The sequence below is a fragment of the Ambystoma mexicanum genome, chromosome 2p (assembly GCF_040938575.1).
Source record: "Ambystoma mexicanum isolate Mex_15411 chromosome 2p, UKY_AmexF1_1, whole genome shotgun sequence".
NCBI lineage: Eukaryota > Metazoa > Chordata > Amphibia > Caudata > Ambystomatidae > Ambystoma > Ambystoma mexicanum.
This window is the reverse complement of record NC_090923.1, coordinates 1,426,109,581-1,426,126,252: the sequence shown is the minus strand read 5'-3', so window position 1 is coordinate 1,426,126,252 and position 16,672 is coordinate 1,426,109,581. Positions and strand designations below refer to the sequence as shown.

Here is a 16,672-nt window from a genome sequence, read left to right as displayed (position 1 = left end):
GGTCAATTGGCCAATTTTTATTTTCTAACATTGCTTTTTCACTACTAAAGCCAAAGGTTAAGATGACGCGCTGTAATGGCTTTAGAAAAGTTGTGAATGTTCAATATTCCAGGCACCATTTCGGGTTAAGGTGAATAAATAAATATGCCAGGCCAATAGAGGGACAAAAAAAGTGAAGGTGTTTTCTTTCGGAAGGCATCAGACCCGCAGTGCAGCGCTTGAAGCAAACTGGGGAGAGGGGTTAGTGGAGGGGGAACTAGGAGTGTAAAAGCATGGCGTAATGCACTCACGCCTCCCTCTTCTGCCCTTCCCAATTTCGCAGCAGTGATGCAATGAATGGATTGCAACTGATGAAAACCAGGTAGAATCCATAGGGATCCTTTAGTCAAAGCAGCCAGCAAAGCGTATTGGCAGGAAGCCTTTACTTTTCCAGGAGCAAAGTGGGAAATCAAGAGTACAATCCAGTGCGCCTCACTTTTACTCATTCCTATCCACTCGCCTCGTGGGCCTGTACATCTGCATGCAGTGGACCCCATAGCACAAAGTGCTAACGTTGGTGTTTCCCTGTATGCATTTTATGAGTAATTCTTTTTAGTAAAGATGGCAATATGTATTTGCAGTATGCAGACTGGATGCAAACCAGTCACCTGAAACCATGCAGAGTGATTTCAGGGCATCATGATTTATCCTTTGGGAATGCAGTCCCCACCCCCCCCCCCTTCCCCACTGTGAGGCAATGCTGATAATTCCTAAGGCCATCTCTCCTTGTAAGAGCCTCCTCAATTTCTTTTCATTTTTCATATTTTACCCTAGAGAACCAATTACAAAATGGCTACCTGGTTACCCCATTTTCATTTTTCTCCAAAATTGTGCTGTAAAATGCACAATTTCAACACATTCTTAAAGCTTTATTGTGGGCAGAAGCCCTCCACCAATCCTCCCAGAGACTTAATAAATTACTTAGGGCTCCCTCACTGCGCTCCGTCACTCATGATAATTTGTCTGGATGTTGATGTCCCTCCACTAAAAATGTTCGCCTGCTGCCACTGACCTGGAATCATTCATAATTCCAGTGCACTATCAAGGGCTGCCTGCCTTCTTGCACCAAAAGATGCCTTTTGCTACTGGCATACATATAATCATGCTATTGGCTGCACACAGTAGTGGCTGGTACGCTTGGATGCCAGTGGTCAGGTTCACCCCTCACCACCACCACACTTGTTTCTATTCCAGGTGAAAGATGTAAGGTTTGATTCAGAAATGTAACTGTGCCTTCCACCTAGTGCAACTCTTGGAAAGCAGCAACATGAACATCATGTACATTGCGCATGCATGATTGACTGAATGTTAGTTTGCCACAATGTTATTAGATCTGAAACTCAGATACCAGCTTAATTTGAAAGATGTTTTATTACCCTTTCACATTCAATTCTAAAGCAAACGATTGCTGGGATACGGACGTACTCGGAACAAAAAAAGAAGTGTCATGGCGCTTCTGTCTCAAAGTAGCGGGATAATAGGTTCTACAAATGTTAGGATAATAAAAGGTTTCAGGGTAATATGTTCTACAATTGTCCGAAATAAGTCCGAATAATAGGGGAAAAGGGCCAATCTCTCAAGAAAGCAACGGTCTAACTCTTGGTCCAAATGTTTCCTTGTAACAATAAGCAGTCTCACCAAAGTTCGACCAAACAGTACAAAGCAATCCAAAACAAGTGATGGTTGCAAAACAAAATTCCCTGAAGTTCCTTTAAGTTTTAAAAAATTGAAAAGTCAAAGCAAATGAATTATACCTCATAAAGAGTGTCGTTTCTTCCCCTACAATTAAGACGGTGGGGTCCTTTCAGTCCGCCACTGCTTAGCAGGGATTGCAAACCTTCTTCTGCCAAGAACCCATGGCTCCTGGACAGCCAGATGTTTGTGTCGTCCTCCATCTTTCTGCTTCTTAAAACCATTTTAGTGGGGCAGTTCTCAGACAGACCAGCCAGGCTGGGTCTGAGGTTGGCACCTTAGTGAAAGTTTATTGCGCCTTGGTGGGGTTTGGTGTCAAAGCGTGAAACTAATTTTCGAGCTTTCTTCCCCATGTCCTGTTGGGGTCCTCTATGGACCCTTGTCCTGCCCTGTCTGCTCTTGGACCATCCTTCCTGGCCCCTAGCTTAATCGAGATGCCTCATTCCTCCACTTGGCTGCTCATTATCCCTGTTTAAAATTGTTCTCCAGGGGCTCTCTGGTTCCTCTACCTTGGTAACTGCATCCCTGCCTGCTTTTTAAGAGTCTGGGCCTCTGCCCCTCTGTAGGCTTTCAACTTTTTAGTGCTTCTATTGATTGTACCTGCCTTCCAACTCCTAAACCCTTTTCATCTCCTCACAACAACCCTGTTCTTTCACTAGCTTGTCTTTTCTTCTACCAGATGGCATTCTTGTCTTTAGCCTCTTATAAGTTCTCCCTTATGTTCCTGTCCCCTAGTATCTACCTGTCCCCCATCTTAAAATATATCCCTATTTTCCCCCTCCAAACTGTTACCTTCCTTCTGTTTACAACAACCGTCCTCTGCCTCCCTTTTATATTCGTTCTCCTGTTCTTCTGTCCTCTCGTCTTTACATGTCACTCCCTTCATCTATCTCTTTCAGGTAGTATGTCTGTCAATGCAGTAATCAAACCTTTCTCTGTTTATCCCTGACTATAACATCTGCTGTCTTTCCAAATCAGCACCGCCCTTACAAAGCAGTTCAATTCCTCCCTCTTTTCAAATGTACCCCTCCTCTGAAGCCTGCAAACCTTTTCTGTATGGGTTCCCACTCTGAGTTTCCCTTCCAGCTGCAATCTGTTTCTAAGGGACTTTCTCTTTCTATCCATAATGCCGAATTTCCTTCCTTTCCCACAACAACAAATGTCTTCCCAACCAAACGTTTCATCACAAGACTTGCCACCTCCTCTCACTACAATATATTTTCCTTTGAAGGGTCTACCGTTCCCCACACTTGCCTCACTTAGCCAGGGACCTATACCTGGTGCAAAGGCTCATTGTTCAGCCTTTCTTCTTGCCAAGCCTCCAATGCTTGGGGTCTCCTAGGATTTGCAGTCTTCTGGTTGACCGCTCTCCTACGGACTGACCATCCCTGCTTGGGATGGCTGCTTTTTACAGTCCAGTTTATCATCCCCTTGACTGTTGTCGGCAGCATTATTTGCACCTGGGCTGCAGGAATTGCTCTGCTCCCTGATTGTGCCATGTACCCAGGTGCACGTGGGGTCAGCGGCTGGCCTAACACCATATAAAAGATGGTGCCTGCTCTGTCGCTGACTACAATACTTGTGAGCCACTTATATGGTAACATTTCTGGTCATTTTTAAGTTCTCCCACGAATTTAGAAATTTAGTGTGTGGGCCTGCATACCCAAAAAATCTGCAAACCAATAATCCAGATCCATGAACCTTGTGAACGCTTATAAATTCACAATGCATGTGTTCTGTGGGTTTAGACCATGGCTCTTGGGTGGCACCATGTAGCGTTCCCAGGCCTTACAAACTCACCTTGCCAGGCTGGCGTGGAAATGAGTGGCACAGCATTCACTTCATCATGGTGCTTCGGGAGGGCCCTCCACAGGGCTCACAAGGGAGACCCACATTTTGTGTTATTTTACTTGCGCACAGACCTAAATCTGAATTGGAGTCCTAGGCTAGCCTGGCAACAACACCGTCATGATGATGAGATCATTAAAATCCGCTCATCTTCCTTTCAACGTACTGCTGCCAGAGTCACTCAGATTTCACACTTTTCTAGAGACAAACCAAAGAATTGCATGATCCGGTAAACTCAATGGCCTCCATGCAAGGCCTCCAGAAATAGACCAAGAATCACTTGACTGGCCAATCCCTGCCTTGAATGATGGCGTTTTTAGGCATGCCCATGCAATTCCCATAATTGCATTGTCTTATTTATGAATTTGCAAAGTGCAGCTAAGACCAGAAGGTATCTTGGTGCTGGGAGACCTGCCCCACACAAAAGGGCAGACATTAGCTAAGAAACATACAAGAAAGTGCCAGATAGTCTAGTTAAAAGAAAAGTTTTCAGAGCCCTTCTAAAGGCAAGATGGTTACTGGTCGCCCTCAAAGAAGGAGGCAGCGAGTTCCACAACTGGGACAGCCACTGAGCAGGCTCTCCCTCCAATAGCGACTCTAGAAAAACATGGAACCGTCCATAGTAGGAAATTAGCCGAGGTTCCTGGAGGGAGTTTACTTGATAAATTTCTCCTGAAGGTAGAGAGCACCCTGTAGTATGCCCGATGGACATTACGCATGGATTTAAACATGATTTGTGCATCCACGGGAAGCCAGTGAAGGATCTGGAGATACCTGAGAGAATCTAGGATGACCGGTAGCCAAACATGCTGCAGAGTCCTGCAATACCTGTACAAGTTGAATCAGGAACTTAAGCTGGGCGAGAAGTGTAGAATTGTAGTAGTCCAGGGTATCAGTGATGTTCGCCAAAACCACAAGGCTACGAAATTTGCTGGGATAAACTTGCCGATTTTTCTCAGGATCTTCAATTTAAGATGCCCTGAACTACACTTAGCGGCAACCTGAACTAATCCTTCCTATAGGGGACTGGCTTGCCATCTCTTTGCTGATCATGATACCATTCTCCCAATTAAACAATAACTTGTTTTTATAGTGCTTACTGACAGTTTCACATTTTAAAGACAGGTTCTCCGTCTTGGTGCTGACCGCAGAGCCCCTTCTTTTGACATGCTGCAGGTTATTTGTACATGAGTGGATGTCCCAAACTCACTGTTCTTATAGTTGACAAGCTCATTATCCATGTGTGAATCCTCCTAACCTCTACTTCGTGAAAGGAAAAGGTTGTTTTTGCCACTGAGCTAATTCCCAGAATCCTCTCTTCCTACAGCAGACAGTCTCCATATCTCTTGGAATACATAGCGCCATCCATTCTTCATAGATGGTGCTATGGACCTGGCGAGTGCCCTGAACCCATTATTTCAACAAGTAAATGTGCCTTAACCTTCTCTGTGATTACAGGCAGCTTAATGCCATTACGATTAAAAACCGATATCTTTGGCCATTAATCCAGGTGTTAGTAGACCAGCGCCAGGAAACCCATATCTACAATAAACTGGGCCTCAATGAGCCATCTGTGTTAGTCAACCATATCTCACATTTAGCCCAATTGGGTCAGGTAGCCATATTCTGCTTTTAGCCAATTGTCAGGTGGCAAATACTCTGCATTTAGCAATTGCAAGGATTAGCCATGCACCTCACTTAGAATTGTGTAGATTAGCCATGCTTCACACTTAGTTGTGAAATTAACCATGCACATCACTGACTGTTCTAGTACACTATATCTCGCATTCAGCCTAATTGTGCAAGGTAGCCTTACAGATCAATGAATGAAATCACCACAGAAGCTACAAAGGTACGTATAACACACGACTCCGGTGGACACTAGCCACGTCCATGGCTACCCACACATGTCAGAATACAGCAAGGACTATGACGAAATGTGGTTGTGCTGGTCACATAATCTCTGATCACTTATGCCAGTCTGTCTCAACACCTATGACATCATCCTGCAGCGCAGGCCTATGCCAAATTCAGGCCCGCTGAACACATAGCGAGTCACTAGCACTCACGCCATCTCCTGACTACTCTCCTCAGCACACATTCACAAGCCAGACCTCATGGGTTGCACTTTACCGCATCCTGGCCAGCCTTGCTAAGCCTTACTTGGCCAAATGCACACACGCATCTTACTCCATGACCTCAAACATGGACTTCAGTCTCCGAGGGCGTTCCCACCAGAAGCATGTTGAGACTATAATAAAATGGTAAAGGCGCTATATGAATGAAGAATACAGTATAAGTACAATACATTATAATCTAGTTACGGTGGCTGTGGGAGATGAATGAAACGCAGCCTTTCACATTCGGTGCAGACACACCAATTATCTGGTGATGCCCTTCGGATTGTGCAGTTCCCGGGCTATGGTTCAGCACTTCATCTATGTTTCGATCTAGCTCGATGATATCCCCATATTCTCCCCTAATTATTATGAGTACTTCCGCAGCCCAGACCACATTCCCTCTACCGCAGACTCTCTGCATGCCCTCTACCAACGGGTCAAATGTACAGATTTTATACTATAGGTGCAGTGACCATTCTCTGTCCACAGGAACGCTCCTAGGGTCCGTCAATCCTTTGGGTGACACTCCATGGTGCTGGGTGAATACTATTCGCTCATGCTTTCCACTGGCAAAAACCCACCCATCCTAAGTGAAAGGCAGACCTCACTGAGTCCACCCTTCCTACAGGTGACGGGCCCTTCCTTTCTGCAGACTGCAACGATACGGTCACAGTACGCAGCTGGTACTCTGCAATTGTGACTAGACAGTAATTTTGTGAAGTAAAGCAGACAAATCACTCCAAAAACAGAAACCCTAAATGTGTTTTCTTTTATTTGTTAGTATCGTACTTAAATCAATAACTTTTAATACATTTAAACATGTTATTTCATTACAACAACTCATCACAGATGTTAAAACCGGAAAGGGAAATACAAGAGGAAAGAAACATTCATGCATCAAAAACTAGAATTAGTTCATAAATCTGTCACCACAGTTTAGTAAAAGAAATAATACAACCCTCATGTGTTCCAGACATGAAAAGTTCCCAGAGCACATCAGACGTAGCAGACATGTCAATCCTGACGCTCTAGTCGCCCTTGCACGAAGGACTCTGATAGCACAACACTCAGAGTGAAGATGACAAACAGATTCCAAATCTAATTCCCCACAAAGGCGGCACAATCAATTACTTCTCGGGATCCTGTGCCATCCTCCAGTAATCCAGGCGTATGTAGTCCCAGACAAAGTGGTAGCCAATGAAATTGGGAATATAGAGGGGAACTAGCCGTCTTGCAGAGATACAAGGAATACACCATACAGCTGTTGATGAATATAGCCCTCCAGGTGTGCCCTTGTAGTCCTTTTTATAGTGGTTTAAGTCCAACTCTAACGGATCACCCAGGGACCTCTTAATCCATGCATCAGCTGATCATTTAACATCCCCACGAGTGTGTGTTTCTGTGCAAGTGCGAACTAGTAATTCAACATGATCCGCTTCCTGATCGGAAATATACCAAACTCCAAAATAGACATTTCAGGTGAAAAAAACGAGGGTAATTTTAAAATGATCCTCTTTAAAATTGCAATTTCAAGCTTAGAAGCTGCCTCCAAAGACCCCAGAGCCCAGACCTCTGCAGCATACGAGATTATGGGTGAAATCGTCATGCAGCACAATTTAACCAAAGAGCCCATAGAATAACCATTAGGAGCCAGGGAGCAGATGGCCCCTGATACTTGTCCTATTCGGAACTTGAGTTTATTCAAATGAAGGGTGCTCGTAAGTTTTGCATCAAGGATGACTCCAAGATAGGTGTACTGGGTGATGATTTCTATGGAGACCAACCAACCCTAGCTGCTCGTCTGCGTTGGAAATCTAACACCATAATCTTCGTTTTGGTGGTGTTCACTTTAAGTGAGTTTGTCGCCGAATAAGAGTAAAGGTTATCCAGAGCTGTTTGGCGTCCAGAGGGGGTTAAATCGAGGATAACTATATCTTCGGCATAACGCATCCATTGAACCACTTAATCACCAATTTTAGGTGGAATAAAGGTCAAATGGGCCAGAGCTTTCCCTATATCAGATGGATATAAACTGAAAAGCAAACCGGCAAATATGCAACCGTGCTTTAATCCCATGTTATTGGGGATCCAACACAAGGTTCCGCCATTGCCCTCCAACTGAACCTTGACCCGTGTCTCATCATGATCATTTTCAATAGGCCAGGTGGAATCCCCCAACTGTTCAGTATGCCCGACAGCCTTGCACGGTCAACAGTGTCAAAGGAGGCACTGTAATCTACAATGTTGCATAGACCGGTCTTTTAAGTGTCTTCCAAGGTTGCTGTATGACGGTGGTGAGAGCAAAAGCATTGACTGTGGTGGTACAACCCTTTCTGAAGCCAGTTTGGTCCCATGGTGTAATATTTACAGCCTCCGCCCAGCTGGTCAGTTCCTCAAGAAGGACCCTAGCAAACACCTTAGATGGAACATCGAGCATCGCCAAAAGACGATTGTTATGAGGGTCAGCGTGGGAACCTTTTTTGTAGACTGAGACTAAGGTACTGTCATGCCAGGATCGAGGCAGTGTTTGGGTGGCAGCAATACAGCAAAAGAGATGGTGAAGAATATCTGCCCACAGAGAAATATTGTTTTTATCAACAAGTTACAGAGCCCATCGGGGCCCGGACGCTGCGAGGATTTACTGATGGTAATTAGCCTAGCAACTTCTTCCTTGTTTTTCCCATACTTCCAGACCCCCAATGTGAAAAAGTTTTTAGCTCTGTCTCAGGGAAGAACCCCACCACCCCCCGCCAGAGTGTCAGAAATATGTTATCCATTGTAGCTCAGACTCCATTGATGTCGGAACGAGTCATGTTGCCATTTACAATCTGCCAACATTTCCGTGGATCATTGGTAAGTGTGGTCAAAACCAAATGTCTCCACTTTTGGCATTACCTGGCCCGTCAATGGTGTCTGAGCCACTTGGTATATTCAGCTATAATCTGCCTCCTGCCCATTGCAGAGTGAACTTGATCAGAGACAGAAAGGGCCAATCTACGTAGCTCTTTCAGGATAGAGCTCTTTTTTTTCCCTCCATTTTATCGTAACCTTGTTTATGGATTTTATTGGGGCCAATGGCCCTCCTATTTTTTCCCCAAGTGTTTGTGGAGGATGCTCTCATTAATTACTGCAACGCATTCCTCATTTTGTACCATAGTCCTAATACTCAAACTGTGATCCACGCCAGCTACAGATGAGGACCCTGAGGGTATCGATTGTTCAAAGACTCTATGGGCAGTGATGGTGGCAGCCTCTGTTAGTGGAAGTCCACACAACTCGAGTTAATGCGTTGTTAATCAAAACCGTCCCCCTTGTGGGATTTCCAAAATTGGGCCTATTCATGTCAAGGCTCAGGATGATCGAGAGATGATAACTTTAGTGATAGTGAATACCCATGTCAATTATCAGAGAAGGCTCATTGGCCACAAATACATAATCTATAATGGTGTACCTGGTGGCAGTCGACTTTGTAAACTGTGGGGGACAATCTATCTGAAGGTCGAGCTCAATTCATCATAAGAAACCCTCTGGAATAGAGCAGAGTCGCCCAATTGATACCACAAAGACAGGAGCTTTCAAGCCTAGATTGCAGTGCTGTTCCAGAGGAATGAAGATCATTGATATTGATATTTTATTTCTATCCCGCTCATACACAAGTCTTTCAGAGCGCGACGAGGCAAGGGAAGGGGAACAGAGGAGAAACAAAAACAACGATCTTACTAGGCCCAGTGACATTGAGAATGTGCAAGTGCATGGTAGAGGGGGAGAGGGAGAAATGCATGGAAGGGGGAACAAAAGGAGAGTGCGGAGCAGGGAGAAAAAGAACATAAATAATAAATAAATTAATAAATAAAAAGGCAACAAACAGAGGGAGTGCAGCCAGCAGGTGGCAGTGCTGGGTTTAAGGCAGCAGGCTGGGTAGGTCTGATAAGTTCAGGAAGAACAAAACAAAGGGGTGGGAGCTGTATGGGTACAGATACAGACCCCAGTACAAGGGGGGGGCCCCGGAGGAAGTGCGTGCGGGTGGCAAGAGGAGCAGGTACCTGGGCCCGGAGGAAAGAGGGTGGCCAGCTGCATGGTGCCGAGGGAGAGAAGAATCAGCAGGGGAGAGTGGGGCAAAGGCAGAAACAAAGAGGAAGGTCTTGAGGTACTTCCGAAACCAGAGATGGTTCTCCTCTAGTTTTAGAGTGGCAGGGAGGCTGTTCCAGAGGGAAGCCCCAGCCGAAGACAGAGATCTACCCCCAGCTTGTTTCTTTGAGAAACGACTGACCCTGAGGGAGTTAGAGTTAGAGGAGCGGAGTGCTCGAGATGGGATGTATTTGCAGAGGGATAGCTGAAGGTATGTTGGATCCAGGCCCCAGCAAGCCTTGTGGACAATGCAGAGGGTTTTAAATTTAATCCTTGCATCCACTGGGAGCCAATGGAGAGATTTCAGAGCTGGAGAGATACAATCCCAGGGCTTGAGGCCAAGGACAATTCTTGCAGTCCTGTTCTGGATAAGTTGCAAAGGGCGGAGAGTAGAGGTAGGTAGATTAAGAAAGACGCTGTTGCAATAGTCCAACTTAGAGAGAACCAGAGCTTGGGAGACAGTGAGCTTCTGGGGGAATGAGAGGAAAGGAAGAGTATCTCTGAGGAGGTACAGTAGGAAGTTTGACTTTTTTGATACATCAGCGATGTGGGCGGAGAAGGAGAGTGTGGAATCAAAGGTGACACCAAGGTTCTTGGCCTCGAAAGGTGGGGATAGGAGGAGGGCCAAGGGAGGCCGGCCAGAGAGTGAGGGGAAAGGAAGATGATGGTGTGCCGATGAGGAGGATGTCCATCTTGCTGGCATTCAGACAGAGATCGTTGGCGGCACACCAATCTTGAATGGCAGTTAGGCAATCCGTGATGAGAGAGGTGGAGGAGGTGGCCGAGGGCAGCCTGAAAAATGAGCTGAGTGTCATCTGAGTAGCACTGGAAGTTTGAGCAGAAAAAGGCAATACAGCGGTCGAGAGTTGCTAGGTATTGGTTGAATAGCCACAGCGAGAAGTTAGACACCTGGGGAACACCACAGGTGGAGACGAAGATGGATGATAGGAAGGACCCATTAACCTCTGCCGTTGGATTAGAGTTGCTGGGTATTCTAGAGTTCAAATTTCCACTCAAAATAATGGGGGAGGCATTCACTACAGAACATAGCCATCCCTCAAAGTCATTTAAAACAGCTGCATGTGGCACAGAGTAAGGGGGGGCTCATAGATGTTCACCAAGATGATTTCTTTGAGCCCAGTAGCCGCAGTGGAGGTCATTCTACCTACAAGAATATTTGGAGAATTCCAATGAATCTCAGGAAGTATAAAGGACTTCTTCACTCCCAGAAGCAGACCTACCCTGGGTCTACCAATTCTCTCCTTAATAGCTTGCAAAAGTGGCCCATCCATCAAGAACAACGGATTCAACCATTCAACCAGCCAGGTCTCCCGCAGTGCAATAGCACTAAAACAATCAATGTGCTCTATCGAGCCGTCCTGCTCAATGCAAATTGTACAGTTGGTAATATATTGTCCCCCTCAACAGTTCAATGGTGTTTGCGCCCCTGCCCCCACTCACTACAATGATTGTCCTGTCATGGGAGACCCTCAATGCGCCTCTGAGCCAGCGTTATGTGCATCACGCAACACCTCAAAGAAGGTGCTGCTACCTGCACCTGCTGCTGGGATGTGTTTGAATGCCAGCAGGGTCCGCTCATCTGTGGATCCTTTACAAGTTAATAAAGTGGTATGCAGTGATTTTAACGAATTCATTTAATAACGAAGCTTAAACATAGCTCTCAACTCACACGCTTGTGGCGGGTGTCACCCGCTTTGTAAAGGGCTGACTCACCCGCCAAGCCTCCTGCACGCCCATTCATTCTAATGGGCGTCTCACCCACCAAAAACAAAATCGGGTGATTTCACCCGCCTTTGCGACACAAATGGTTGAGAGCTATGGCTTAAATAGCAAATTATTTTTAAATATACATGGAGTAAGAGGTTAAAAACGGGTGGGGAGGGCGTTTGGGTGGGTTTAAAAGCATAAGGGAAACAAGGGTTTGGGCCCCCCCCTCAAACCGTCCTCGCGCAAATAAATAAAAAAAATATATATTTTTGTTGTAAAAGTTTTGTTGTTAATTCATTCTCTGTTATTTAATGTGGTATAATCACATAGAACCAGTACCGTAAGTACCATTACAAAGAATAATGGTCACGCCTGTTACAAAATAGACACATATAAGGGAGTGGTTAAAACCACTGCTTGAGCTGAATATGTTGGGTCAGACATTTGTTGGCCTCTATTTAACAGCCTGCTCAGAGCCAGTGTGCTAGCTCCTGATAGCAGTAAAACCTATAGGGGAAGTGTTAAGTGAAAGCTGTTTATGAAACCTCCCTCTTACTCATTTGTGCCGAGGATGTATGGGTGCCTACGATGTACACTCTATGCAGTAAGTGACTTTGTGTGTTTCTTATTACAGTCACGCTGGACGACATCATTGTCTGTTTTTCTGAAGAGCAGTGGAATAACCTGGAACTAGAGCAGAAGGAGGTGTACAAGGACACACTTAAAGAAACATATGCCCTCTTGGCCTCACTGGGTGAGTGCTTAACAGTCGTATTTGTTGGCAAGCTTGATTGACTTTAAAATTAGAGTATTTGTGTATTGTGTTACTCTAAATGTGAGCATGTCAAAGCTTGCATGCTTTTACATTTGTGACTGCACTTTCGTAGTCGGCCTTCTAATGGTATATAAATCTTGACGATGCTTCAGGATCCTAGTTTACGTTCTTGAGCCCTACAATAGTGTGAGTTCTGGGCGCATGGGCAGTTCGCCAAAACAAAGGCAGCAGGTATGTTTTTTTTTTTATTTTATTTTGTTTTATGAACTGTGATCGTGACTCTCTAGTCATTTGTAGGTTAGACACCCTAGAGGAGGAGCACTTTTTGGGAGGCGTGTACCCGACGCCATGACCACCTTTTCAAACAAACTACAGGCCTGGTTCGAAATTCCTTTTGGAACGTTTTGTGCGGCTTTTACAAAGGAGTGTCAAGCTGTAGGGGTGGTCCCAAGATATGTTTTCCCATTTATTCTTCATTGATCAATTCTCTGTAGCACCTACAGCCCACACCCTGGACAGATTTGTCAAATCTTTGTGAGGACCTCCCGTATGGTCTGAGTCGTAATCATTTAGTTGTTTCCAGATCTGTCCACGATTTGGCAAGAATAGGCAAAGGTCAATTGGAGATATTTGGGTACTGTAAGGAAGGTATCGTATCAAAGTAAGATAGACACAAGTTATCACAGTTCAAGGGTGTTTAGTAAACTGTAAAATGTCTAAGAAGGGAGAAAGCTACGACCATCAAATCATAATAATAAAGTCCTAGTGAAATCTAGTCAAATAAAGAGGCCTGTACTAAAAGAAATCTATGTCAATCCTTACCGCTATGCTACAAAATAGTATGCGATAATGTTCACAAAAAAAGTAGTGTTCACAAAAGGATAAGTCATGATGTTAAGACTGGGGGTCTCCCTTCCCAAGTTTTTAACACGGGACAAGGCGGGACTGTTGATCAGAGCACATTCCGGGGCTTTTCCAGCACGAGATTAGTTCCTTTCATCAATATCAGGACCTTCTTTGTCCAAGTCTCTTTCATGCAAAATCTCTTGCTTTAGAGGGCCTGATATGCCATTGATAACAAAACAAAAGTTCCTTCTAGTTATCTTCACGTCGGACGATTACTCTTCACCCTTGGAACCCCCTCAGCCGGGGCCCGATCCTTCTCTCAACGTTGTCCTCCCTCAGTCGGGCTCAGACCAACAACTCACTGTGGACATCACTGTCGGGTTCACATTTGTCGTCACAATGTTCACGGGTGTATTACTCTTCACACTAATTCACAGGCATCCTTCAGCTGGGTTCAAGTTTGCCAAAATAACACTGTTCGCTTAAAACCTCTCACAATGCAGGATTCACTTCCCTTAGCTATCTCATGGCATCTCTCCGTCAGGTTCACATTGCCATTTTAACACAGTTGAAAAAGAAAATCATTCTAGCCCCGTGAGGTTCTTCCTTTACCCAAGTCCGGGTCTCAGCCGCCAGTCAGGCTTTCCCTTAAGCCCCCAGTCAGGCTTCACACAGACCTATTAGCACAGAAGGTTCCCCTCCGTTGGGCTCAAACCTTTTCCAGTGGATCTTCTGACTTGGCTTCCCTCTGTCGGGCTGGAGCCGCTTGGCCATCCACTATTTGTTGGGTCAGAGACTTTCGAGTGGGCGAGGACTTTTATGGGAACCCCATCCTGACCACTCTGACCATTATTCCGCTTTCATCCTTCCTTTTGTACCCTTCCCTCAGCCAGGCTCCAGCTGTACTGGTTTTCACGTTCAATGCCTCTTCTGACTTGTGGTGGCTTTGTGTTCTCGAGGTTTCCCTTTCTCGCACTCGAGCACCTCTTCTGCTTCACTTCCCCATTCCAGCCACCCATATGCTTACCAGGTTTCTCTCTTCATCCGTCGTGAGGCTTACTCGGGTAGCCTAGCACTGGTGGGTAGCTCCCGGCGGGGGAGTTCTGGTTGGTGGTCAGGGTCTCACCACCTGCCCCTGCTACACCTGGACTTCCTTTCACATGCCATGGAGAGGCAAGCTTTGCAGTAAACCCAACCAGCAGGCTGCAGTCTGCCTTCTTTAGTCCTTGGGAGGTAAGGCCAGGGGTCAAAGTGGGCGGGAGCGGTTGGGAGTGGTGCTCCCATACTTTTTATTTTTAAGTTTCACTGTTCATATACTTTTATTTTAAAAATAAACCATTCTGGAATGGTTTAGTTTTAAAATAAGTGTAGGAAGAAGTTGAAGCTTGCACTTCAGTGCACTGCACTGCACATTCCCATAAATAGCGGGTGTGTTTGGGGGTTTGGATTGTGTGTGGGAGAGGGCGCAGGGATGGGGTTTGTGGGGAGCGGGGCAGACCAGCAGTGAACATAGTTCCACTGCTTCTTTTCGTACACTTTGACCACTAGGTAAGGCTCCTTAGCTGTGCTGAACCCCCACACAGGTACTGGCTCGGCACCTAGCCCGTCCTCGTCTGAGCACTCTCCATGGCTTCCTCTTCTCCCTCCTGCTTCTTGGTGTGCTTGGGTCTGTGGTAGAATCCTCTGCCAGACTCAGCCTTGCAGCCTCCCTCCTCTGCTCCCAAGATCAACTGCCTTCTCTCTCTTTGCAGGCCCCTTCTAAGCGCCTGTGTGATATTAACAGGCTGCAGGTGTGTGGTTAGGGTTGGGCCTGCCTGACTCTGCCTGGCCTTGTTACTGTGACAACATGGAGGTCGTTCCTGGGAGTCAATGGCCCAGGGATTCCCATGGGTACTCCTCATTCCTCTGTGTTGCTTCTTCACAGTATTTGGAGGGCAGATTGAATTAAGGGGATTCTGGCAAATAGATCTTGAGGGAAAAAGTCAGTTGAATAATTCTAAAAAGGTTTTTCAACAAAAAACAGGGATTATGGGGCTTGTAGTGTTTCACTGAAGAGGAGGGCAGGTTGTCAGAAAGGGGAGAACCGGTGTATCGTGGTGGATGAATGTGTTTTCTCTTGCCTTTTCTTAAAGGAAAGTACTGGGGTACGATTGGACTGAGGTGGCAACATCCCATAAAGACTGAGTGGTTGTCGGGTAGGGGTGTATCATTAAAAAGGGATACTGCGTCTTGCCTGAGGGCGTTCTTTCTGCGGGTCCCAAGGCCCCCTTGCCCAGGTGATCCTCATTCGCTTGTCCACCTCCAGGGTGGGGATCCAAGCACAATTGCCCTTCGCTGGCCACCTGAACAAAGGATCCCCGGGTCTATCAGTGAGAACATCCTCCGGTTTCTCACAGTACATGCCGTAAAAACCACAGACACACAATAGGCCAGTAAACTAACAGATTTGCTATTTTTGTCCGGATCTTCAGTTAACGCTTCCGGACATGTTGACCAGTGACAAAAAGTATGTAGCAATTAAATTGGCCATTTGAAAGATAAACAATTTGGTTAATGAGCAGATACAAAATCTTTCAAGGCGAGGGCACTATTGTGGCCTACTGACATTTTGTGTGGCACATGCACATGTATTGGAAAGTAAAAGGGCCATGTGTTTTATCTGTGGCAATATTTTCAACCGTGGGGAAGGGAGAGGGGATTGTAAAGGCATAGGATATGTATTTTAAAATGTTTTTTTCATAAAAGGCTGACAAGCTCTGCAGTCCACACCAAAATCATACTTTGCAAATGTAAAGTTATCGCAAGTGTCAAGAAGTAGCCTAGAGGGTTCATTAGGTTTGTCCAATTTTTTAAGTATCGGTGCCTTCAGCCCTGAAAGTCAGTAGTCTAAAATCAGTCTGCAGTTCGAGTGCATAAATATTTCATGACTCATGGACCACATGTGTGCCCTCCCCTTCCCTCAAAGACTTATTTGATTGTAGACCATGGAACTAGCCCTTAGGTCACATGTGGGCCCCAGAGTGCCACCTGTGGACCGCAGGGTCAAGTATCACTGTCCGGGCATCGTCTGTTTATTTGTGGTTCACAAGCCATGTGCTGGTTCAGACTTTTAATGGAGTTTTTAGTTTGGGAAGAGGCCATGATGTTAATGATAATGGGTCTTGTATCACGCACTCTTGCCACTTGCATGGTCTCTTGGTGCTCTGGCGGGCTCTGCAATGGGAGGAGTATTCGGGCGTATTAGTGGGATGGAGAGGGAGAAGCGCAAGAGAGCTTTGATGTGCTGTTGGCAGCTTCTGTTCAGAAAAACTGGTCCCTGAGCATTGGTGCATTTTCGGTTGGTAGCCGTCATATGATGTTGAAGAATAATTGTGTATAGTTTAGTTTCATGTTGGGTATTGAAGGCTTTGTGGTGTGGTAGTGGTCTGGTTGTGTTTAGTTAAGAGTATGAGGGTGAGTATGCAGAATGGTGAGTTTCTTTAGTACGTCTATTTAG

The 16,672-nt window shown here is 45.7% G+C and overlaps 1 protein-coding gene across 1 annotated transcript in view; it reads left to right on the top strand.

Moving 5' to 3' along the window:
- The window catches only part of LOC138567582 (zinc finger protein 567-like), a 265,074-nt gene that overhangs the window by 113,815 nt on the left and 134,587 nt on the right, over window positions 1–16,672 (top strand). The window contains exon 3 of the mRNA XM_069645955.1: window positions 12,190–12,309. Within this exon, the coding sequence (XP_069502056.1) occupies window positions 12,190–12,309 (120 nt within the window). The remainder of the gene's footprint in view (window positions 1–12,189; window positions 12,310–16,672) is intronic.